The sequence below is a fragment of the Lygodium microphyllum genome, chromosome 5, assembly GCF_053477565.2.
Source record: "Lygodium microphyllum isolate KBCC chromosome 5, Lygodium_microphyllum_v1.1.10, whole genome shotgun sequence".
NCBI lineage: Eukaryota > Viridiplantae > Streptophyta > Polypodiopsida > Schizaeales > Lygodiaceae > Lygodium > Lygodium microphyllum.
The window spans coordinates 155,203,735-155,230,614 of NC_141139.1; the positions used below are offsets into that span (position 1 = coordinate 155,203,735).

A 26,880-nucleotide genomic window follows, 5' to 3' on the forward strand; every position below is an offset into this window, starting at 1 on the left:
TTCTTCATAGCCTTTGGATCCCAACATTTCTCAACCCAAATGAAAGGCTAACAGCCTCAATGTATGGCATTGATTGTATTCATTTTTTCCACCCAATAAAAACAAAAAAAAGGCACACACGATCACAGCACCGCACTTAGGGGTCCTCAAATTAGTTACGTCTAGTGACCTTGGTTGGCTGGCTCTATTCCTAATCCCCTAGCCCTTTGTACATCCCCCACAATTGTTCAGGGTACATTAAGGGCAGGACATACCTAGGGAGCTCGCCTCGCCTATGGTTAGACCTGTTACCCTGAACCACTTGCACAATCCTTTTGCACTCCATCTCAATGCCATTACAATCAACAGTAGTAAGCAAGGCATGAAAGACAATGGAAAAGTACACCATACTTTTCAAGCACTACAAGTAGCCACTAGCTACCAAAAGCTAAGACATCAAGAAGCTCAATTATGCTACATTGCCTTGACAAGACCATAATGATGTCTCAAGCAATCTTCAAGTGTACTCCCTATCTTCATTGACAAATTTTTCCATCAACTTAGCCCCTTGCTTCACTAACCCATTGCTATACAAGGAACCAGGCCGACAGTCTTCTAACTAAGTAATACCTAAATATGCACGAGCACTCACATAATATCTGCATCGAAGTATATACACGGTTTGGGTCCTCAACTGCAGGACAATACTCCAGGCTTGCTTAGAGTTCAACCTGTCTCCCAAACTAATCAAAATATGTCTTGTGCACGATAAGAAGACTAGCACTACCCCTTAAGGAGAGACCATATGAGAGGTTTTTCAAGTGCAGGTATTGAAGACTCCAACGAAGGTGTCGTTCGCTCTTCATCAACACTCAACTCTGAATTCCTATCCTTATCACCCTGTAAGCCTGCCAAGAATTATCATGTATAGAATCCCCAACAAACCGCCACTTGTACTCCATCAATGCAACCCCCCCAAAGAACAACCCTACCACCAACTCCCATTGCCCTACCACCTACCACTTAACCCACCAATGTGCCCCCAACGACCTTCCTCCCCACCACTACCAACACTCCGCCATGGCAACCACAGACATCCTTGCCACCCACGTCGTCGGTGCAAGCTCCGCATGCTACCTTCGATGTATAGTGCCATGGGACTGGCACTTGTCTAGGAGGGGGGTAATGTTAACCCCAACACGAAGAAAGCAAAAGGAAATGAAAAAGACGCAGGGCAAAGGCGGAAAAAAGGTAGTCCGACTGAAGAAAGAAGAGGAGAAAATGTCAAAAGTGCAAGGGCAACCTTAAAAAGTCCAGGGCAAATGCAAAAGGGGAAATGTGTATTTTAAAATACAAAGGCGCACCCTGAAATCTTGTAAAAGAGTGCCAGGCGGTGGAAAATCCGGAAAGCTAAAACAGAAGACAAAGACAAAGGCCAAGGCAAAGAGAAACGGAAGACAAAGGCGCACAAGGAAGAGCGCAAGTCAAAACTATTGTAAAATAGCGCAAGCGCATTATGGTTTAATTCAAGGAGCGCCGAGCTCTCACCCGTGCAATTTGTAAATGTAGAAGGGCGGTGAAAAGGAAGCTAGGGAGAGAGGAGGACAATGGGAAAAAGGGCCTAGGCTACGGCCGGCTATGTAAGAAAGGGGAAAAGGGGATGACCGCCCAAAAGGGATTTAGGGTTTTGTATATAAAGTTGAAAAGTGAATGAGAAGCTCATTTTTGTGTGTGGCAAAAAGTGGCTCTCCTCTTCTTCTTCTTCTTCTTGTTCTTGCTTGCTTGAGCTTGTGCTTGAGAGAGGGAGTGTGAGAGTGTGAGGGAGTGAGTGCGTGAGGGTGAGGGACCGAGGAGGAGAAGCTCTCTATATTCTCCTCTCTTCTTCTCTTCTCTTCTCTTCTCTTGTCTTGCTCGCAGTGATGGAGCTTGGAGCGTGGAGCTTTAGGATGGAGCTTGCTTGAAGCTTGCACTTGGATCGTGGAGCCACCGGAGTGTGCGGGAGAGGAGGTAACTCGATCGGCATGAAGGTAAGCTCACTACACCCATAGATATGGATGGCGCGTCGGCTATGTGAGAGGTAGCCATTAGTGCTCGGCTTGGAACGCTTGAAATAATAAGCAGTCCGTGGGTCTTGGCGGTTGAGCGAAAGCTCCCACAAGGAAGACGACCATCGATGTGTTGACCTGCCCGATAGCGCCAACGCCTGCCCGCATGTGCCGTCAATGCCTGCCCGTGTGTGCCATCAGCACGTCACCTCAGCGCTAGCACGTAAGGTTGCAGCACGTCCGTCCCGTTTGGCGCCTATCTGCACACGAGTGTGTCTGCGACTTGTTTGTCACACGTCCTGACTGCGCACGCCTTGATTGGCTTGCAACGTGTCGGACGCCCTAACTATCACTCGTCACCTTAGGCATGTCACCTCCGGCCAGTTACCTCAGGCCCGTCACCTGCTCTGATACCAGTTTGTAGTCGAGGAGCCTGTGTGTGAGCTGAGTTGAGAATGAAGGTGCAGAGAGTTGTGAGCAGTAGAGTGAGTGGGTTAGCACAACACAATGGGTATTCGGTACAATGACGAATGTACCACATTTTAGGTTTTGAATATATATAAAGTACAAAGTGTAAGGATGTGTTCACACCTGAACATGATAAAAGAAACGGTGAGCCTTTATTCCCAACATGCACTGCTCGAGGTGTCAATGAGGGCACTAGATCAGGCTTCATTATCATCCTCCTCATTAACGAAGAAAGTTGAAACGGATAGAAACAACTCTAAGATTAATCATTTAAAATGATTAAACGTTAAATATTAATGATTTAAGTTTAATTTATGAAACATCTAACATTTAAACATTAAAATATTAAACGACTATTCAACTTTATGTGTTTTAAAGAAAATGCTACATTAAAAGATTAAACATTTAATAATAAATCATTAATAATGCTTAAAGAACATGAAAATTAAAAAGCGTAAAGAACATGAGACTAAAATGACTATGTTTAAAGCATAAAGAACACGACTATTGATAACACTACGCTCAACAAGCACAAAAAACATGATGATTAATAACACTACGTTTAAAGTGTAAAGAATATACTACGTTTTGCTAAAAACATTTTAAGCTTGTTGGGAAACGGGGTGAATTGAAACATTTTCCCAAGGGGAAATGCCACGTGGTAGCCATTTTCCCAAAGGGGAAACGCTTCAGACAAGACAACACATTTCAAGTCCTTCCATATGTTTCAGCATTTTGGGTCTTGTAAAGAGGCATTCCTGCTTCTATGAACTTGAGAGATGGTCATGAATGGTGAAGAAAGAGAAATTTCAGATTGTTGTTGTGAGAAATGACTGAAATCTACTACAACCTTGTCAAATCAGCCACAAGAACTGTTGCTACAGTCAAAAGGCTATTGCCTAGCTACAACAATCTTTCCTCAGCTATCGCCTACTGTTGTGGGCTCTTGGTTTGTTGTCTCCTACTTCCATTGCTACTCTTGATGACTGCAAATGCTCATGATTAGATGGTGACTTGTTGGTACAGCCTTCTAGAATGACTTTTTTCTCCTCTCTCAGCCTTGTCTCACTTGCATGGGTAAGTTTGCCAAGCAGCAGCCTTCTAGTTGCATTTTCTAGCAATTTTCAGCCAAATTAAATTAATTTTCAGAACAAGTTTTTGAGAATCACTTTAAATATTAAATCTTGCTTAGAAAAGTAATCTTACCAGCCAATAATTAAACTGGCCAGGCCAATTTATCACCGGAGTATACGTGAGAATTTATTAGCCTTTTGAATTGGCATAAATTAATTAATTAATGCATAGTTCCTAATGTCTTTATTGACATTAATGACTAATAAAATAATCCGACCAAAATGTCATTGGGTATCTCTTAGTACTTGTCAAGTACAACTTATTACAACTTTTGCCTTTGAGATCTACTAATATCTTAGGGTCCTTGGCTTGTCGATGTGAATTAATTGTCTTGCGCAACATGTGTGCACTTGACATTTGCACATTTGACTAACAACTTGTGAGTGTGTGCAATGGAAGAAGGAACACAAACACAGAGAGAAGGAGACAGCAGGAAGAAAGGAAATCTGCAATGATTGAAATAAATGTTGAATACAAACGGAAGGACTAATCAATCCTTGCACGCAGCCTAAGACGTCAGTGAGGGCACTGGATCTGGCTGGAAATAATGATGGCAATAGCAGCACCAAAGATGGAGGAGTATGTCATGGGGACGTGAAATTTTGAGATGCTTTTTGCTAGTAACATTTGATTAAGTTACTAATCAAATGTGCAAGGTTGTTTAGCACATGTGATGCACATGGCAGTTATTTCATGGGAACGGGCCAAGGACCCCGAGGATGCAGTGGGTGTTAAAGGCAAAAGTTGTGTTAAGTTATGCCAACTGGGTTTTGGTGGTCAGTTGGTGCCAGGTTGGACCCTAGGACAATTGTTTGGCCATTAAGTTTCAGTGGTGACTAGCATTAATTAATTAATTAATGCTAGTCTAAGGGTCAACGAGGTTGGGAACCTCTCCAAGTTGCAAATGGCGTAGCCAATTTCATTCTAGATGGGCACGTTTAATTTTGGGCAGGGTCAAAAGGGCTGAAATTAATTTTCAGAATTAATTAATTCTGAAAAATTAATTTAATGGCTGAAAATGCATTAGGAAGGCTGCCACTTGGCAAAACTTTCCCATGCAACTAGGGAGAAGGTTGTTGGAGGGTGGTGGAAGCTGAATGGCAGCCATTCGGAGCTTGGTGGAGGGAGAGGAGGTGATTAGATTTGGCTCTGAGAGGCGACGACGCGACTGATCGCACGCCACGATAGGACAGGGGGCAGCAGGTATTCTCTTCCGCCTCAAGAGAGGCGGCGACAAGAGAGGAGGGCTCGTCAGCTGTGCTGGTATTTTACCCTCCTTTTGAAGCTGTTGGTGCCATCAGATTTGTTATCAGAGCTACGAATTTCTCTCTTTCTACAGCATTCTCTTATCTCCTCCAATCTATGCTCAAGTATTCTCAGCAATTCTCAGCCATGGGTAGTAGAGTACAACCAAATTTGGTGGACAGCAGAGAGTTTACTGCTGTAAATCCTAAATTACAGCAGTAATTAGGGTTTAGCAGCCACCTTGGGACCTGTGTCATCAGTCAAAGGCATTGTACACTGAAATCAGCACAGGAAATTCGTCTATTGTAATGGTCTACCAAGGCCTATCTGGAATAGGCAAGAGCTGCAACAAGCTCGACATCTTTTATCTATCATGCTTTACTGTTTGACATATGATGCATGTCCTGACAACTGCTCTACATGATGCCTCAAAGCTAGCCAATAAAGAAATGCTCCATTGCCTTGATTGTGGCATCAATACCTTTGTGTCCTAGATATGGAGGAGTATGACTTTCAGTGATAACTCTAGGCCTCAACTGCTTTGTGACACACAATTGTCCATGCATCATTAGAAATCCATCTCTAAGCATAAAGTGCTCAGTTGTTGCAACTTTATCGAGATGCCTTTCAGTTAGAGCTAACTTTGGTTCGAGCTCAGTCAGGTTTAGTAGAGGAGGGGTCCGGAGCATTGCCTAATGCTGAAGGGGGAGGTAGCACTTCCACTCTGCTAGTTGTGGACAACTCTCGTATGTAGCGGATCTCGGATGTATTCAGCATGCATCCAAGGTGCTTTGCTAACAATACGTTTGCCACAAGGTCATTACTTAGTGTATTAGTCATTGTGAGATATATGTAGATGAGTATGAGTTTCACCCAAGCATTGAAACCATACTTTTGTATTAGTTTATGATCAGTTTGGCATGAGTTTTTGCCTCATTTTTGAGACAAAATTTCTGATAAGTTTCAGCTCAGTTTTTGATTAGTTTGAGAACTATTTACGGTCACTTTTAGGATCGGTTTTTGCATTAGTTTGTGATCAGATTTTGCAATCAATTTGCGATCAATTTGGGGTCACATTTTCAGTAGTTTGTGATCAATTCTTAGATTAGCAAGTGATTAGTTTATGATTAGATTATGCTCAATTGCCAATGGTTTTTACAGCTAGTTCCATGGACAGTAGCATGTTAGTGTTAGCAGAGTATTTGTCAGCTCATGTGAGTGTGCGCATGCTAGATGGGTTGGGCATTTTAGTCTGTATTTTAAGCATTTTTCTGTGGGCGTTTTCCATGCAGATTGGCATTTATTGCTACCAGTTGGCTAGCATTAATGCTGGCCAACCAGCATTTATTGATCCCATAGTCATTCTTGTGAAGAAAGTTAGATTAAAAGGGCCACAAGGCAGGCACCTCTATGACCCTTGTGCTCTTATCCTCAAAAAGATGCCTCATGCCATTGATGTACATGATGCTCATGCATCCCATGCTCCAAAGAAAATGGAATTTGAGGGACCTTGCTATGCACTTAAAGTCACACAATCTATACAAAGGAACAATGTGTAATGCAAAAAGTCATTATGCCTAGCCTATAGTGTTGTGCTTTGTGTTTAATGTACATATGCATAGACTTAAGATCTTTGTTTAGATTGAGATCCGATAACACTCTCAAAAACTCACCCTCAAGATGATTGTAAATGACACTTAGACCTCCACATTGTCAAGAACTCATCTTGTCTTTGTATCACCTTCTCCAATCCATTCTCAAGAGATCACAACATTTCTCAGCCATTTTAAGCAGATCTCAGCTAAATTTGGTGGATAGCAGAGAGATCTATGTTGTAAACCCTAAATTTTGGCAAAAATTAGGGTTCAACTGTCACCTTGGGACTCATGCCAATAGGAGAAGGCATCAGACACTAAAATTAGCACTTGAAATTTGTGGAATTGACAGGGATTTTAGATGCCAGGCCATCCATTGTGAATTGGGGCAATATCTGGCCAATTGGTCATCCCATTTGTACAATTCTTAGCTGAAAATCAAGGGGCACTTGGCCCAAATTGCTTGTTGATTGTATGTACAACAAGGGGCTTTTGGATCAGCAAAGGAGATTGTGGAATCTCAACTTGTACTCAATCCATATAAAGTTAGAGATATTGAAAGGGTTGCCAGTTTTGGGGCCAACTAGGTGTCTATTGTTTAAGATTATTATGGTAAATTGCACATTTCATATTGTCTTTATTTTCTGATTGCCGTAATTAAGTGCTTAATAAGGAAATTACGACCCTTTCCAAGAAGGAAGGCTGGTTTCATGGTTCCATTGTCGGGACACCACTCAATCACTTGATTTGGTGGGCTTGAGGTACCTGATTGCAAGCCAAAGCTTTGTGCTAGTAGTGATTTTTGCTCTTAGTCGAGAAATTACAGCAATATGGCTTCATACAGTGAGATGCAATCAAGCAGTGATGATGCCTCTCAGTATGAACATTCACATGGGAATGAAGGAAATGCAACGCCTAATCTTGGACAAGGCTCAGACCATGGACAACAAGCTAAAAATGTCGCTATTGGGCAAGATGTAGAGCCTTAAAGGCTTAATGAGGTTGATGACAAGTAAAGTGAAGAGAAATTTGATGACCAATTTAAGAATCGGATCAGAAGAATAGCAAATCTCCTTGCTGAATTGGCAAAGGATTCTTAGTTTACCTGATTTTTGAATGCTCCGAAGAAAGACAGCAAGGGCAAGAAGAAAAATTTATCTTCTACACCTTCAGGACAGCAAGGTGCATTGAAGGAAATGCCAAAACCTTTACTTGAAGCTCCCAAAGATGTTAATGAAGCAAAACAATTGGTAGTTACAGGGCAAGGAATGCACATGCAAGGCCATTATGGAAGTGTCAATCCAATGGATTTTGGACAGCCAAGCATGCATGCTATGATGGGGAAGCCAGGATACTTTGGTGGGAGCATGATTTTTCGTGCTATGGTTGGATATGGATTGCATATGGGAATGTATCGCACAAATCCCTATGGTATGACTTAGCTTGATCACCCACCAAAGAGGCGTGCTCCTCTTGAGGGTGGTTTAGATTGATCAATCAAATTTGAAGTTTTAGATTGAGAATGTCAATTTCTAGGGGTGAAGGTGAAGGTGAATAAATGCAGTATCATGTGTGTCGATCGGAAGACTTGTGATCGCTTGGCCTATCACGTCATTTGCCTAGGTGCTATTGATGACTGCTGCATTAAAATTTGTAACCCAACCAAAAGCCTATTGTGTTTACCTTGTCAACCTTTTTGCGGATCATTTTTTAAGGCTTTTGTTTGGCAGTCCAAGTGCATGCATCGTGGATATTGTGATCATTTGACAAACAAAACAAGTCCATGTATTATGGGCTCCTATATAGAGTCTAAAAAATGACTCTGTGTGTAAATGGATTACCTGCCCCTAAAAGCCTCCATGTGTTGTGAAAATTCACTCAATGGTGCTCAATCCATCCCACCCAAAGACTAGTTTCTTTTGTTCCGTATTTGTTTAGGGATCTGGGAAATTGAGTTTTCTATGGACCTGATTTTGTGAAGCTAGGGCTGACTAGTGAATGATCTCTTTAACAGATTCTTTTGTCTTTCTTTATAACTATTGTGAAGATTTTTGGTAGAGAGTTGCCTACCATCTTACTTGAGAAACCTAAGGATGAGATCAATCTCTCTCCTCTACAAGGGGGCAAATTTTTCCCACCTTATTTTAGGGTTCATGTGTCCCCGTTATTTAGAACCTCTCTAGTCTATTAATTATGCTTGCCAAGTTATAACAAGCACTCAATTGCACATGACTGAAGGGATCAAGACCTTAAACATTCAACTTATGACCAAGAGCTTCACCAAGCTTTGGGAGCTATTTATAGATAGTCACAATAAGATGCCTCTAGGTTGGTGTTGTGGTGGCATTTACTTTTTCCACATCAGCCTTGACATAAAGTATCTTCCAAGCAGGGAGAATCAAATTGCAAATGCCTTTAGTAGGCATTCTCATCAATACAAAGTGATGATCTCAATAGATTGATTTCTTCGCATTGAAATTTGTTGGCCTAGGTGTGAAGCAATTGCGTGATTAATTTAATGGGAAATGAATGAGAATAAAAGAATTAATCGATGCACAACGATTCTCGATCACGGATGAGAAACAATGTATTAATGAGTGAAAGAGAGTACAACGCTCAAGGTGATCACATTGAATAATGCCACATACTTGTGTAAATGAAGCACAAAGTGCCTTTAAATAATGAAAAATGAAACCCTAACGACTTAATCGTCATAGCAAACCCTAACCCTAGTGTCACTTAGTGCCAGGACACTAGGGGCAACAACAACATTTAATGATAGTTTAAATGCTTAGGGAACCCAGATCATGGATCAAAGGGCATCAACGCATATATGTTCTCAATTGAGAGACAACAAATTGAAGATCAAGCCTTGTGTGACATAGATATACTAAGCATCCAATAGCCTGCTGATATAAAGTAGTATCAAAGGATCTGCTACCATCATTAGAAGTGAATTTGAAACTAGGCTCCAAGGGAGTAGACACATGCTTACAATCCTTAAACTTAATGTATTGAAGAAGTTGTTCAATATACGTTATATCCAATAAATATGTAGTGAACAACCTTATCATCTAGCTTATGCCTTTTCTGAAAAGGCACATGAGCATACACCAATGACCTTAAGATCCTCATACGAGAGAGAGAAGGCTCGGAGCCAATCCATACCTCATAAGGAGTGTCATGAGGACATGTATTTTTGAAACCTCACTTAACATGTGGATTAATTTTTAATCACATGGTTAAGTAAATGTTGCACATGTGAGGTGTAACTGGGCTTAGAGCAAATTTATGAGTCCAGGACCCAAAGAAATCACAGGATGTCAAAAGCAAAAGTTGTTATAAATGCTGCATTGGTACTTGATGGTATCTGGTGCCAATTGTTGGCCTAGGTCATTCATTTGGCCATAAGCGTCCATTGGTGACACTAGAGAAGTGGCGTTTAATGGTACCTAACGCCAATATGATCGTCAAAGACGACGCTGAGACACTCGAGAATGGAAGTTTCCTAGCCAATTTAATTATTGGCCAGTCAAATTATTTTTTAGGATACCGAAATAATTATTAGATTAATTTTCAGTATTTAAAGACTGAAAATCAATATTTAATTTGGATAATGCTAGAAAAACCATTTGGAAAGGTTGCCACTTGTCAAAAATGCCCATATAAAACTTAAAAACGCCTTTAGAGATTGGAGAGATGCATTTTTAGTGTATTCAGGCTGCGAGAGAGAGGGAGGAGATGTTGGTTTGATTTGCAACCATTGGAGGACCTTTTGAGGAAGCTGGGGGCAGGAGAAGACCTATCGACAACAGTTGACAGCATCTACAGGCTGTTGAGATAGGGCAGCAACAGTAAATGACCAATTTTCTTCAGTTCTTTGCATCTACAAGCTGTTGAGACAGGGCAGCAGTAGTAAATGACATACGTTCTTTAGTTCTTCGTGAAGAAAGTGTGAATTTTCTTCTCCTCAGCATTCTCTCTCATCTCCTAGCCTTTCTACAGCATTGCTCCGAAGATTACAACATTGAGATCACCAGAGGCTGAGAAATTTCAGATTTCTCTGCTGTAAACCCTAATCAGCAGAGCAGAAATTAGGGTTTACCAGTAGTCTTGGGAAGCATGCTAGAAATTGGAAGCTCTGAGACTTGGATTCAACAAGACTGAAGCTATTTTCAATCAAATTGAGATGGAGGGACCAAGAAATCAATGAATTTGGGGCATTTTCCATCTCCATCAAAGCGGGTGAAGGCCAATTGGCTGTCCGAATCAAGGGGCAAATCAGATTGAAGGCTTTCTGGTCATTTTGGACAGCAAGGGGAGTTGGAATACCGAAAGGGATTGGGAGAATCCCATTATACATCAACTTCTTCTTTAATTAAGTTAAATAAATACTAAAAGGGGCGCCAATTTTGGGGCCAACAGGATGTCCAATGTCCAAGATTATATGGTAAAGTGTGCATTTCAGTTTTGTGAATTTGTTAACTGTTGTAAATAGTGCTTAATGAGGCTATTTACCACCCTATCCAAGGAGGAAGGTTGGTTTCAAGGAGTGATGGTGCGTAAAGCTCTTGTGGGATACTTGTTCAAAATATAAGCAGCACATAGAATAACATTAAACCAAAAAGAAATAGGTAAATTCTTACTCTTCAACATGCATCTTGCTATCTCCATAAGTGACCTATTCTTCCGTTTCACTACTCCATTTTATTGTGGGGAGTAAGGAACAGTGCATTGATGATGAATATCTTGACATGCAAGATACTCTACAAACTGTTTGGAAAGTTATTAATTGCTCCTGTCGATGTGAAGGGCCCAAATGCGAAAGCTGCTTTGGTTTTTTACCATAGCAATAAAAGTTTTGAAGCAAGGGAAGACTTCAGGCTCGGATTTCAGCCCAAATACCCAAGTGAATTGAGATTTGTTATCTATGAATATTACAAAATATAGAAATCCACCAATGGATTTGGTCCGCATAGGACCACAAACATCACTGTGAAGAAGATCAAAATAGATGGTGAAAAACTATGAGAATCAATCCTTAGGAAAGGAGAATCGATACATCTTACCAAGTAAACAACCTTCGCAAATGTGATTTGATGGCAAGTGATTTTTTGGAAGATCTTTGACCATGTCCTTTGAGTGGAGTTGCATCAATGCTCAATAGTTAATGTGACCAAGCCTTTGATGCCATAAATGTGTATCATGAAAATAATAAGGCACTGTCAATAGGATTTTTAGCAAGTTGCTGATCATAAGTATCAAGACGATAAGAGACCTTTAGTAAGGGTGCCTATCAAGACAATGGAAGAAGAAACTTGATCATCATATACCGCACATTGAGAGCCATAAAAAATGATGCGAAACCTTGAAGTTGCAATGGCTGAAATGAAAAGAACATTCTTCTTGATGGCGGGTACATAGAGAACATCATGCAATGTCAAAGGAGTGCTTGACAGAGACAACTTGCACTTGTCCAATACCTTTAACTGTGTAAGAGGCATTGTTAGTGCACATAACTATACCCACCCTCACGGTACATCAGAGAGAGATGAAAATAATGTTCGATAAGAGGTGATGTGCTTAGATGCACCATTGTGGAAATACCAAGTAGAAGACGCATTAGTAATAGAAAAACAAGCATCATGAATAGAAGGATTATGCTGACATTGAATGAAAAAAGTATAATCCTTAGACTGAGAATAGTTCATAGTCTCATGTGTAAGAGTAAGACCGGATTCCTTCTTCTTATTCTTCTCCAATGCAATGCACTTACGCAGTGATATTGTGCCTTGTCTTTTAACAATAATTACATCTTTTAGGTTAGTTGAATGTACCTTTGGGAGGATTGGAAGAGGATAGATCAACATGGAAGGGTGTCTTTAATGTAGAAGGGGTGGAAGAAGAAGGGTGACCAACATGCCCAACAACCTTGTTTTTTACCTTGGGTTTGGGTTTTCCATGATGATGGGTGGAAAAAGTTTGTTCAGTTCCTATGGTAGCATTGCGGTTGAGTCGGCTTTGTTCTTCCTACAACAAAAGAGACACAAGCTGATCCAAACTATAGGTAACATGGTTACCCATAGTTACCAATTGCATGGTTGTAGTAAAACCTTGATATGACTCCGGTAAACCATTAATAGTGACAGAAACAAGCTGACTATCAAGGACTTCTTTATCAATGTTTAATAACTGCTCAATAAGATCTTTGATACTTGTGAGATAAGCATCCATGTTACCTTCTTTCATGTGAACATCTTTCAGTTGCTTATGTAGGTAACCTGTCACGGGGACGTGAAATTTTGAGATGCTTTAATCTTGTCGATAACATTGATTAAGTTATTAGTCAAATGTGCAAGGTTGTTAGCATATGTTATGCACATGGCACTTATTTCATGGTAACAAGCCAATGACCTTAAGGATGCAATGGATGCCAAAGGCAAAAGTTGTAATAAGTTATGACTAATGGGTACTAGGTGGTATCCGGTGTCAAATTTTTGCCTAGACCAATTTATTGGCCACTAATACCGATGGTGACAATAGAGACTAGGCATCAATTAATTAATACCGGTCTAAGGGTTAATAATCACTTAAGGATACTTGGAAGACAAATTGGCCTAGCTAATTTAATTATTGGTCGGTAAAATTAAAATTTTGAGCACTAGAATGATTATTAAATTAATTTTTAGAATTAATATTTAGAAAACTAATTTTCAAAAGAAATTACATTTTTTTAAATAAGTTGGATAATGCTGAAAAATGGGATTATAAGGTTGTCACTTGGCAAAACTTGCCTATGCAAGTGGAAAAAACGTTTTTAGGGGTTGGTGGAAGTCTATTTTAGCCATTGTGAGAGAAAATGAGACTATTAGAGAGCAAGAAGATGCTGTTGATATGATTTGCAACCACCACAACTAGTCCTATAGCAAGTGATAGTAATTTGGAGCCCTCCAAGAGTAGGTGATAGCAGCCCAAGGTCCTTCTGTTGTAGGTGATAGAATACAGGCAGGGGCAAAAGTCTTTTTGGTGGTCCTAAGCTATAGATGATAGCTTCCATGGCTGTTTAAGCAGGGTAGTAGTAGCATTTCAACGTTTCTTGCAATGAAACTCTGAAATTTCTCTATCTACAATAGTCTCTCTCATCCCCTAGCCATTTCTCAAGTTCTCTTAGCATTTCTAGCAATTTGAGCCATCAGAGGAAGAGTTTTCAGTGAATCTTTGTTGTAAACCCTAATTTATAGCAGAAATTAGGGTTTTGATAGCCATGTCGAGATGCGAGCTCAGAATTGAGGGCCCAGGACTTGAATTCGAGCAGTTGAAATTGAGAAATTTCAAGGAGATTCAAGAGGTTAACCAGCCAATATCAGATTTGGGGTTGAATTTATATTTCAAGGAGCAGGGTGAAGGCCAATCTCCAAGCAAACCAAGGGGAAAATTGATTTGGAGGCTTGCTAGTCAGTTTGACAGCAAGAGGCACCTTGTATTAGTGGAGGAGATTAGAGGATCTTAGTTGTACTCCTTCAATTTGCAATATAAGATAGATAAATACTGCAAGGGGTGCCAATTTTGGGGTCAATAGGGTGTTCAATGTTGAAGATTAAAGCGGTAAAATGTGCATTTTCAGTTTACGTAAATTTTATGATTGCTGTAATTAGTGCTTAATTAGGTAATTTACCACCCTATTCGAGAAGGACGACTGGTTTCATAAGCGATCCATGCTATGATGTAAGCTTTTGCTATGCATCCTTGGATGTCTTGCATGATCGGATGTGTGGAATGATGGCTCTCTTCATGGATAAACCAATTAGGGTGTAGGCTTGGGCGTCATGGCCATCCCATAGTATATGATCTTGAGTGGGAGGCGTTGAAGGAGAAAAAGACTCAGCATCATGAGAGCCACCTCGCAGTGAGGAGGCTGGAGGTGGTAGTGGTATTGAGGAGGTTGGCCTTTGCTTGGTGCCATTCGCAATATGCCATAGATTCTTCGTGACAAGAACATGTCGCATCATGTAAGCCCGCATCGGGTAATTGGTGCCGTGGAGCTTGTCGTCGGCGCCAAGCATGCCCAATATATCATTATTATTGCTGGTCATGAGTGGAATTCAGCAATAAAATGATATTTTCCAAGTGAAGAAAGAGAATATATGCCGAAATAATAATAAATCACTGATAGAAGAGTTGTTGTCTGCCTCAATGAAGTCAAATAATATGGAGAATAATAATTTCTCTTGCTTATTTTTGTTGAGGAGAGAGAAAAATATGTAGAAAATAATTATTTTCAGAAATAAAATATTGCTTGATCAAGGCGGTAATTAGCAATATGCTGAAATTGGAGATTAATGGCTGAAAGTGCTCCAATAATGCGGATAGCAGCAAAATATATTGAAAATTCGCCCAATAATATGCTGGAATGATAAAATGTTTTCAATGTTAGGAAAAAACAAGGCTAGCAGCCAAATAATATGATTTTGGAGCACGTCAAGGGCTAGAGACAAAAGCCCCAAATTTTGGGTGCCTTGGTGGTGGAAATGGGCAAAAGCCCCAAATTTGACTCGAAGATTTGAAGAGAAATTGAAGAATTTTGAATAAATTTTTTATCCAAATGTTATCAAATACCACACCTCAAGGTGAATTGAGCCTCGATATTGATGAATTTTGATGAAGTTTAGAAAAGCCACAAATTTTTTGAAGAAATTGGGGTGAAATTGAGTTGAAATGGTGAAAAGCCCCAAAAATTGTCAAGAAATTGAAAAGAAAATTGACAAATTTTGTGAAAATTTCACCCAAAAGATGTCGAATGTTGTGGCTAATGATGATTTGAGACTCAATGTCAATAAAGAATGCCAAATTCTTGAAAAACCCCAAATCCAATGGCAAAATTGAAGTGGAATTTGATCAATTTGATGAAAAGCCCCAAATGTGATAAAGAGCATATGTCGAATTTCTTTGATTCAATGAAGAATTTAGCAAAATTGATGTAAAATCTCTGAATTTTGATGAAATTTGGATTAAATTGAGTCAGTTTGGCTAAAACTCCTAAATTTGGCACAATTTGTGCCTAGATGGGGTAGTAGACGTGAACTGGGGCTTGCTGAAAATTAAGAGAAATAATAGAATAATGTATTCCTTGATGTTGACATTGTTGGGAGAGAGACAATAGGGCATCCGATAATCGACTTGTTGCGATGTCGGAGGTGACACGATGAATTGGCAAAGTAGTCGACTGTCGAGGCATGTGGCGGCTCTCCTGGTTCAAGCATGACGTGGTGAACAGGTAGCGTTTCAAGTATGAGGCATGGCAGGCTAGCTGTCATTATTGCGCGTAGGTCAAGTAGTGTATTGGTTGGTGAACGGTAGTGTGCTAGATCACAGGGTGGCATGCTGTCCAACGTGGCTTTAGGCGGTGGATCCCAGGTGGTAACTTGAAGGGTGAGGGGATTTGGGCCAGCTACGTAATCAGGGCAGCGATCTATCCAGTTCGACAAATGTTTGCTGCATGCAGGGTGCCACAATTGGGTAGACACGTCCCAAAGATTGCTGGGGAGCTTTGGGCGAAGATAGAAGAGACTGAATGGCGGTGACAATGGCCTGTGGGGCAACTGGCCGAGCGGGAGGAGGTCAATGGCGATGGCTCGTGGTGAACGATTGCGAGCGATGGCGAGGGCGACAAAGGAAAGTGGCTTTGATACACTGTTGGCCCAAGCATGAAGCAATTGTGCAATTAATTTAATGAAAAATGAATGAGAATGAAAGAAATAATCAATGCACAACGATACTTGATCATGAATGAGAAGCAATGTATTAATGAGTGAAAGAGAGTACAATGCTCAAGTCAATCACAGTGAATAATGCTACACACTTGTGCAAGTGAGGTACGAAGTGTCCTTAAATAATAAAAAATGAAACCCTAACAGCTTAACTTGTTGAGTGTAAAGTCCCTTCCGGTCTAAAGTCCCAAAATCTCCATGTATAAAATTATACGGGTGTGAACACACCCTTATTTGTACCCTAACATATAAATACATTTTGTTCTTTGTGTATTGTGACAAGTTGGTAAGCTCATCTTGGGATTCTCTCACTCTCACACTCAACATTGCTGCTGCTTCACTTTTGACTCGCATTCTCATTGTGCACTCATCCCCACAAGTTGGTATCAGAGTTGCGGCTAAGGTGTGCGTGTTTTGGGAGGACCATGCAGGTCAGTTTCAGTGCGCCGCTTGAAGGAGGAGGTGGGCCGTCACTTTTGTAGGCAAGCGACATTGTCTTCAGCTGGTGATAGCTCATCGACAGCTGATGTGACCTGGCAGAGACCATGCGGCAATCAGTGTGACCAGGTAGACAAGGCGGCAGTCAGCGGCAGTTAGCGTGACCAGGCGGGAGTCAGCATGACATGGGAACAGTCAGATCTGACAAGCAGGACAACAGTTGACATCCTTTGACAGGTCACGCTGGTCACGTCGGCACATTTCAGGCCAGAGTTGTTATTTTTTTAAAATTTTTTAAATCAAGTAGACCCTCTACTCACTAATGGGGGTTCGCACATGCAAGCACAGTTTACAAAATTGTGCTTAAAAATTTGGGGCTTTTCCCAGATTTGGTGCTGTTCATGCAGCAACAATGACATTGGACCCAGAAATTTCAGAAATTGTGCCCATTGGCTTTGAAATTTTTGGGGATTTTCATGTATCAGTGAACTAAGCCGGATTTACTGATATTGGTGCACATTAGGGCCCAATAAATTTGGGGCTTTTGCAAAATTTTGTGAAATTTTGCTAAATTTACATGTTCTATGCTCTTGGGAACATGTATTAATGCAATCGGGGCAGATTGGTCAGCAAAATTTTGGGGCTTTTGCTGAAATTTGTGAATTTTGGCAAAATTGATGTGTGAAATGCACTTTGGGGATATCGCTGAAGCAATCTCGGCACTGTAAAGCAGTGTAATTCGAGTTTATTATCTCCCACTTGTGAGATTTTGGAGAAAAGCGATCTTGGAGCTGTAAGCAGTGTAATTCGAGTTTATTATCTCCCACTTGTGAGATTTTGGAGAAATTGTAGAGAATGTTGGTGGTTTTTTATGTATCAGAAGTGCTCTAGGGCACATATGTATGCAATACACATGTTGGGCAGCTCCTATTGAGTTGATGTATCGTTGAATATTCATGGTGCAACAGTAATGATCATTTGTAGATTTGGGATTGTTGTAGATGTATTTTTTGGTGATATTGCTGAAGTGGGAGTCACCTTGCAGTGATGTATGCATGGAATGTATGTTGAAATCTCAATTATATTGATGAAGGCATTCTCTCTACTACTGTATGTGTATTTGGATCAAATCTTGCTCTTATTTCCTAAAAATTTGGGCTGAAATTAGCTGAATATTCAGCCAGTTATTTCTTGTCATAAAATACGGCATTGGTACTTGGCACTTTGCTGAACAATGGCGACTAATGCTTCTAGTAGCATTGACACTAAATCCCTTCTTGAAATCAAGAGGTTTGATGGCACTGGCTTTGATCTGTGGAAGGACAGGATGCAAGGCATTTTGTTTCTCACGAACTGTGATGATACTCTCTTGGAAACCAAGCCTGTAGCTATGATAGATGAGGATTAGGCTAGACTCAACAAAAAGGCCATTGCATACATTAAAATGGTTGTATCTAATGATGTACTAACAGACATTAAGTATCTTGATACAGAAAAAGTTCATGGATACTTATGAAAATACAAATTCAATGAATCAAGTGCATCTCATGCGCAAGCTTGTGAACATGGAGTTGGATGAGTCTAAGCCAATATCTAAGCATTTGAGTGCTTTCACGGGGATTTTGAGACGGTTGCAGGACTCTAGTTTGCTGCTTTTCAATGATAAATTGAAAGCTATTTTCTTGTTGATGACTTTGCCTGATGGTTGGGAGTCTTTGGTTGTTTTACTGAGCAACAACCTTGCTTTAACCTTTGATGATCTTAGGGGCTCTATTCTCGATGAGGAGATTAAAAGAAAGTCCAGTGGTGGAGAAAGTAGTGGTTTAGCCTATTATCTTAGAGGCAGGTCAGAGAAGAGGGGTAATGCAACAAATAAAGGAAAAAGTAGGAGTAAAAGCAAGGGTAAACAACAAGATGGTACTTGCTATCAGTGTGGGGGTAAAGGGTATAAAAAGCCGGATTGTCAGTCCTACAAAAAAGAGCAAGAAGAAAGAAACAAGAAGGAAAGAAAAAAAAGGATGACAAGAAAGATGATGACAGCTCTCCCTCAAAAGAAGTTGCAAAGGCAAATGGTACATCTAGTTTGGTCATTGAAGATTGGAGAGAGACTTGTTACAACCTGATGCAATGCTGCAGATATTATGGTAGCCACAGGTGATATACACATTACCAAAAAGGAGGTGATTGATGCTTTATTTTCAGCTCATGATGGGCTGTCCCAATCATGGATAGTTGACAACAGTGCCTTTTTTCATATTACTCCCTCTTTGGAGTCATTTTCTAAATACACTGCAAGTTGCCTAGGCAAGGTTTACTTGGGCAATAACTATGCATGTGAGATAGAGGGTGTAGGTACCATTCACTTGGCCCTTGAAAATAGCCAAGAGCTTATTTTATAGGATATCAAATATGTACTTGGCATAAAGAAAAGTCTATTGTCAATTGGGCAACTTGATGAAAGAGGATATTTTACTACCTTTGATGGTGGATCTTGGAAGGTCCACAAGGGCTCTATGCTGATTGTTAAGGGCAGCAAAAAGGGGACTTTGTACTATTTGCATTGTAAAGCATTACTTGGAAAGTTCTTGGCTGTGGCTTAAGTTCATTTATAGATGGAACTTTTGCACAAAAGACTTGGCCATATGAGCGAGAAAGGCCTTCAAGTTCTCTCGTCTTTAGGGAGATTTGATATAAAAGGCTCTGGTCTTGGCTTTTGTAATGATTGTATATATAGAAAACATGTGAAGTCTCCTTATTACTCTGGTGGTGTTAAGAAGTCCAATACTCTTGATTTAGTATACTCTGATGTGTGCACTATGCCTGTTGTTTCATATGGGGATGCACGATACTTTGTTACCTTTATTGATGATTTCAGTAGAAAGTCATGGGTGTTTGTGTTAAAGAGTAAAAAGGAAGTGTTGGATGCCTTTAAAAGGTTTCATGCTTTTATTACCACACAGAAAGGGCTTAAGTTAAAAGCTATAAGAACGGACAATGGGGGGAGTATGTTTCTAATGAGTTTAAAAACTTTTGTGAGATGCATGGTATTAAGAGAGAGTTGACAACCCCTTATAATCCTGCACCAAATGGCATGGCTGAAAGATAAACTAGACATTTATTCCATCAAGGGCATCTTCATGGGATATGGAGATGAGGGAGAGATGGGTTATAGAGTTTGGCTTCCTTAGGGCAATAAGATAGTATGCAACCCAGACGTAGTATTTAATGAGGCAAAGTTGTTGAAACATGCTACACAAGGTGACCTTGACAAAAAGAAGGTCAAATTTCAGCATGAACAACCCACCATTCAGCAGCCATTAGTTGAAGATTTTGTTCATTTTGATGCTGAAAATGAGTAACAATCTATTGTGCTATAGCTAGAAGATAATGGACAGCAAATAGATGCACAGGATGGAATAGGACAGCAAGAAGAACATGCTGAAAACAAGATACAACAGCAAGAAAATGCTGAAAATCAGCCACCAGGTGATGGTGTGCACATACTTGAGGATGTAGACCCATTGCGTAACAATACAGATCATTGGATAAGAAGGTCTACACATGTCAGAAGGCAGCCCCAGAGGTTTTAGCCATCTTTGGATTGCATTTTATTGATTGATAAAGGTGAGCCTTTGACATTTAGATATTCACAGTCATGTGAAAACAAGAGAAAGTGGGAGCTTGCTATATAGGAAGAGAGAAAGTCTTTGTATGCAAATGACACATGGGAGCTTGTACCTTTGCCCAAGGATAGGAAAGCTATCCTTAACAAATGGGTTTACAAGGTGAAATGTAATGATGGAAAGCCCAAGTACAAGGCACATTTGGTTGCTAAGGGCTATACACAAAAGAAAGGCATAGACTTCTAGGAGGTTTTTTCACCAGTGGTGAAGATGACTATGCTTTGTGTTTTGTTTGCTTTCATTGCATCCTTGGATTTAGAGTTGGATCAAATGGATGTGAAGATTGCTTTTCTTCATGGTGGCTTGGATGAAGAGTTGTACATGAAACAACTCGAAGGTTTTGCTATTCTAGGGAAAGAGCATTTGGTTTGTAAGTTGAAATGCAGCTTATATGGGTTGAAACAAGCCCCTAGACAATGGTATAAAAAGTTTGACACCTTTATGCTCAGCCGTGGATTTAAATGCAGTCATGTAGATCAGTGCTTGTACACTAAAAAGGTAGATGATGGAAGCCTTATTGTGTTGGTCTTATATGTGGATAACATGTTGATTGCAGGAAAGTATAATAGTACTCTGTATGCTCTTAAAAGGCAGCTGAGTTCAGCCTTCTCAATGAAAGATTTGGGTGCAGTTGAACACATTTTGGGCATGCGCATTAAAAGAGATAAGAGCACAGCACTTGTTTCTCTCACAGGACAAGTACATTAGCAAAGTACTTGACAGGTTTAATATGGCTGATGCTAAGCCTCATAGTTGAAATGTATATTCAGTTACTTAGGTATACAACAGAAGTGTATATGCTATGGTACACTAGAGTTGCAGGGATTTTGTGATTTAGACATGGTAGGAGAGCTTGACACTAGGAAATCTACTAGTGGGTACTTTGGCTGGTGGGGCTATCTCTTTGTGTTCAAGGTTGCAGAAAATTGTGGCATTGAGTACTATTGAGGCTAATTATATTTCAATAACAGAAGCTTCTAAGGAAGCTATTTGACTTGATCGTTTGGTCGAAGATTTTGGTCTCTCTTCATGTACTCTAGTACTTGGTTGTGATAGATAGAGTGTAGTATGTTTGGCTAAGAATGCCATGTTTCATGCACGTACCAAACACATAGATGTTCGGCACCACTTCGTTCGACAAGTCTTGGATTATGGTCTTGTCACATTGACTAAGGTCAAAACCCAAATAACCCTACAGATGTTCTCACTAAGAGGCTTGCAAAGGCTCAGCATGAGCATTGCATTCGATTAGTGGGAGTTGACTAAGTTACAGGTACCACTTCCGGCCTTTAAGTGGGAGGCTGTTGGGTGTAAAGTCCCTTAGTCTCCATGTATAAACTTATACGTGTGTGAACACACCCTTATTTGTACCCTAACATATAAATACATTTTATTCTTTTTGTATCGTAACAAGCTGGTACACTCATCTTGGGATTCTCTCTCTCACACTCAACACTACTGCTGCTCCACTTCTGACTTGCATTTCATTGGGCACTCATCCCCACAAACCGCACTCATCCCCAGATAACCATCATAGGAAACCCTAAGCCTAGTGTCACTTAGTGTTAGGACACTAGGGGCAACAACTGCATTTAATGACACTTTAAATGCTTAGGGAGCCCAGATCATGGATCAAAGGGCATCTACGCATAGTCCACCACATGGCCTACAAAATCTATATGTGAGCTGTTTGGCCCATGCATATTGTGTGGTGGGGAGTTCTTGTATGTAATTGAAGCACTCTTCTAGCGCAACATTGTGGTGAGGGGGTGAGGAGGCTACTTTACCTAGAGTGAAGGCTGAAGCAGGGAGTTCATTGGTGTGTGAAGCATTTTCAGTATGCCAAACTTTGAGTTTTGATGCTAGGCAAGTTGGAGCCTCTACCCATGCCATACTTTCCACAAACGTTCTGCTGGTTTATCTAATGTTAAGAGATTTGAGAATGATGTCATCCATTAAATGGTTTTCAATGAACAAGGTGATGAATGATTGTATCTCCATTTTCAATGTGGAAGACATTTGAAAGGAGCCCACAGTGAAATCTTCATCCATAGTGTTGCATTGAATGGTCATCTCTCATTGCAGCTTGCAAATGCACAAATATATCAGTGAACAGTTTATTACTCACATGTGAAGGACTACTGTGACATAAATAGAAAAATTGGGCTATTGTACTGCTGTATCTTTTCCATTAATTTTTGTAAGTGCAGGATTTAGTATCAACTCCTAAAGGCTGAAAGTTCCACATATGTAAATTCAGATTGGACTTGTCTTGGACTCCGGAATTGAACGAGATCTACAATTGCGGCATCTTCAAGTTGCTGATGCAGCCCATGCATCACTTGGTTTGCCCATTGCTGAGCACATTCTCACAGATATGCCATTGGGGGTATGTTACTCATCTGCTTCAATTGGTTCGCTTGAACACTGTTCTTCATTGTCTACTTTGGGGTCTGGTCTAGTGATCTGATCAGTGCACTTAAGGTTTTTATGTGTGTGTGTGTGTGTGTGTGTGTGTGTGGGGATGTTTCAGTTGGATTATTATTTTCGTTGATTGATTTGATGCTTTCCTTGCAGGTAAAGAAATGGATAGATACCACAACAGGCCAGTCTACAGGTTGTCTGTGTCATCCTGACTCACTCTTGAGAGCTGTGGACACTTTAGTGACACATACAGATGTGAATGCCATTGCTGTAGTTGCTCGATTTCCAGATGATGGTATAGAAGAGATCAGTGACTATCGCCAAGGGCAAGTATGCTCTTCCTACTACATCTCTAAGGATATAAAAACTTGTATTCTGTACTTGTAGTACCAGATACCAATAGGTTCAGGACAGCTATCTAATCATAGACTTTGAGAAATACTACTTGTGTCAAAAACTTCAGATCTGTTCTTTAGAGAGCTTCGTTTTGAGCAAGGAATGTTGTCTTGGCAGGGAGTAGATGCTCTAGCTGGTGTCGAGGCAGTAATTAGTCACATGATTGTGGAAAGGTTTCAAATTCCCTGTGCACATGCACCTGCTCTTCCCCCCTTACCTCTGGATCCCTCTATTTCTCCCAGATCTGCTGCTGAAGAGGTGATTCTTCAAGTAATTTTTAAAAAAATGTGTTGTGTCCCATAATTGATGAAGGAATTGGAGACAACATTTAAGCTCAGGTCTGACTTCATCTGTGTTCCACAGATTGGATACACGTTCTTGCCATCAGTTCTTGCTGGGCTCACAAGGGCTCCTCAATATGTTACAAGGAACACTGGGATTGGGCAAAGTGCTCCAGTACAAGGTTGTATTTGGGCAAATGATATAGATTCGGTAATTATTCCTATCAATGCATGTGGAGGTGCTGGAACTCTTGCTTTCAGCAAGCAACGACATAAGGTATGCAGTATGAAGCTTCTACATTGGGAAATGTGCATAATAAGCCAATTAGCCTCAATATTCATAACGTGATTTTTTTGGTCATAATGCAGCCGCTCCTGATTGCCGTAGAAGAGAACATAACAGTGCTAGATGATACCCCTGAGAAACTGCAGCTGGACGTGGTATGCTTCGATAGCCTTGACTAAGTCTAATAGTTAATTTGTTCTATAGGACAATGGCCATGTGATTTCCCAATAAGAAGATAGCTACAGGTCTTCACGTGCCCGAGCTAAATAGTAATTGTCATTAAGTCACTTTAATACATATATGGGAAGTGTGGATGGCAGCTCACAGGCAGACTGTGCCTCATGCTTTCCTTCATTGAGCTTTAGTTCACACACACACACACACACACACACACACACACACACACACACACACAGAGCAAGCAAGCAACATGACTATGAGACAATGATGAGCACCACTTGATTCGTGATATCTGTTTTCATGGATAAACAAGTAGAAATCAAACAAAAAGATAATGCTATCACTGTATACAAGTTCCAGCTCTCCTGCTTTGCTGCATCTCTATGATACGGTTATGCTGGAGAGGTCTCAGCTCAGAGAGAGAGAGAGAGAGAGAGAGAGAGATTATGTTGGCATGCAGGTTCGTGCAGCTAATTACTGGGAGGCTTTGGGGATAATGGCTGCACACAAGGCCGGAGTTGACCCTTCTTCATTGCGCCGGTTTGGAGGTAGACACATAGGGCAACACAATTCCATTGCCCATGAAAAGACAGTAGCTTCTCTGTAAACTTACACAGTTCACTCCTAACAGAATACCAGCACAAAGTACTGTACCTTAACAAGGCAATCACTGCAATGAAATCCCCTTGAATTCAGGGGTCAATCGGTCATTTTGTATTTTGAAAACATAATCTTGTACAGCCATACCATCGAAAGGTTGATGCTGTTTAAAGGCATTCAGGTGTATTGAAAGCAACAATCCGCTGCTGCAATTTTATACAAGATAGCGTTGGGCTTTTACGGACTTGGTGCTTGATCAGCACCCCTGGATTTTTCACTGTTCTTTGTTAATGTTAGAAAATAAAATCTTCAACGATTGTGACTTGATGCGGCCTCTCTTTTTCTGCAGGCGTGCACACAACTTTTTTTTGGATGATACTTCTATACCATCTATGTCTATATGTATGAGACGAGCCCTGCACAGGTCTATCGACCTTCTACCTTCACAGTGGAGAGAGACTAACTTCAACATTGCGGCAAGTCTAGGTTTTGATGGGAACCGTGTCTGCAGGAGGAGAGCAAAGGACTGTTGCTGAGGGAGAGGAGAGCTGCCTGGGGAGAAGGAGAAGAATCGTGTGAGGAGAGAAACGTGCCACACATGGACTCGAACTAGTTCACCAAGTGCCTCTATATTTAGAGGTACTACATCGACTCTGCCTGGAGTTGTACTTTTCTCGGGGTCTAAATTCCAATGACCCCTCCACACACCATTAACTTGGACTATAACAACTCACGCGAGTCGAATTCACATGCACGAGGCTTGTGCCTAAGGTTGGTTACACATTGCTGTTGTCTGCCCAATCTGCGCCTAGTTGGTGGGCACAGGGAAAGTTGACTTAGGTGGTCACTTGTCCGCCACCTGCTTACACACTAGGGGGTAGACACTTTTTCTGGTCAATAAGTGTCCGTCTGTCTTCTGTTCGCATTCGCAATCGTTTATACACTGGCCACCACTTATACACTTCTCGAATCACATATGAATAAAGGGATGTTATGGATGTTGATTGTTATTGACATAATAATTATTATTTGAATATCTGATTTTACCTTTCCATGCTGTTGAGGCATGGCTTTATCTAGCTCTCTGTGAAAAGGTGAAAAGAGGGAGAATTTTTTAGCACACCACCTCTCTTTCTACCTTTCCATATGCATTGCAGATGCTACGGAAGTTTACTCACTGTTGTCTTCGTCGTCGATTTCCTTTGTAGAGTCAGAATCACCAAAGACTATTTTCACATTTGCGTTTTCTCTCTGTCGAAACATGGCTCGAACAATGTTCTCTCTTCGAGATACCCCCTAGGATGGCTTGCCTTTGGTGTTGGCTCCGCTGATTGAGCTCTTTGTATTACTTGCGTGGTACTTGTGTTTGTTAGTATAGCAATCTTTGCTAATCCACCAGGTGCATTACTTTCTCAAGTTTTGTTGTTGCTTTACGTATCCATGCATCCTTAAAACTATCTCCATGCACAATGCATATATTATGTTGAACAAGACATGTTGCCACCATCTTCGGGACATTTTGTAAAAGCATGTCACATCTTTTCAACAATATATGAAATCACGTTTTAAGGATGTCAAATGCCCTTTCAATTGGCATACAAGTACTTGATTGTATGTAATTTCAATAATAGCGTTTCGGAGATAGTCCATCCTTACTACCCTTGAAAGGAGGAAGCATTCAAAAGCATGTAGGAAAAGCACAATCGCCTAGTAGACAGTAATGTCCCAGAGCTTTTTGTGCATCGTTTCCCTAGGCTTGCATGTTAAAAAAAATTCCAATCATGTATAGAACCTACCCAATCAACGTCATAGTCCCAAACAACACAATTGGCTGTCACACTTATCTGTAGAATAATTGAGTGGAAGCCCTTTCTATTAAAATAATCTTCGTGGTTCTCTCTTGGGACAATGATGGGTATATGACTACCATCTAATGCACCAACAATATACGGTATACCTCGAAGGGCCTGAAATGTATTTGCATATTTTTGCACTTGTGATGTTGGCCACTTTATGTACATACCATGCAATCCAGATGCAACCAGTGTAATGCAAAAGTCCAGAACAGTCAATTGTGTAAACGAAGTTGAAACTTCGTACAAATCAACTATAAGTCCCAAATTTGAGCCACTCGCCAAGCGATGTAGAGCCACACAGATTCACTTCTCCATAGATATTGCTCTTCTATAGTTCGTGTTCTTGTGTTACATTTGTGGTGCTAACTTCGTGATGAGATATTCAAATGTACTCATACTAACTCGTAATATGCTTTTAAACATTCGGTTTGAATAACTCCCAAGAAGCCCTTGCTCCATAAAAGTTTGTGGTCTTGGATAGGCCCAGCATGACCATCGATCGT

General features: G+C 40.6%; 1 protein-coding gene across 7 annotated transcripts in view; it reads left to right on the plus strand.

Moving 5' to 3' along the window:
- The window catches only part of LOC148036563 (uncharacterized), a 51,791-nt gene extending 26,222 nt beyond the window's left edge, over nucleotides 1-25,569 (plus strand). For 4 of the 7 annotated variants that reach the window (XM_087678550.1, XM_087678555.1, XM_087678553.1 and 1 more), the window contains 6 exons: nucleotides 22,615-22,743; nucleotides 22,932-23,108; nucleotides 23,292-23,432; nucleotides 23,538-23,732; nucleotides 23,825-23,896; nucleotides 24,382-24,844. In XM_087678550.1, coding sequence (XP_087534676.1) covers nucleotides 22,615-22,743; nucleotides 22,932-23,108; nucleotides 23,292-23,432; nucleotides 23,538-23,732; nucleotides 23,825-23,896; nucleotides 24,382-24,528 — 861 coding nt within the window. In that variant the 3' untranslated portion in view covers nucleotides 24,529-24,844. Of the gene's footprint in view, nucleotides 1-22,614; nucleotides 22,744-22,931; nucleotides 23,109-23,291; nucleotides 23,433-23,537; nucleotides 23,733-23,824; nucleotides 23,897-24,381; nucleotides 24,846-24,870; nucleotides 24,946-25,032 lie in introns of those variants that run through there. The other 3 variants (XM_087678548.1, XM_087678552.1, XM_087678551.1) reach the window with 2 other exon arrangements.
- Nucleotides 25,570-26,880: the final 1,311 nt, after the last annotated feature.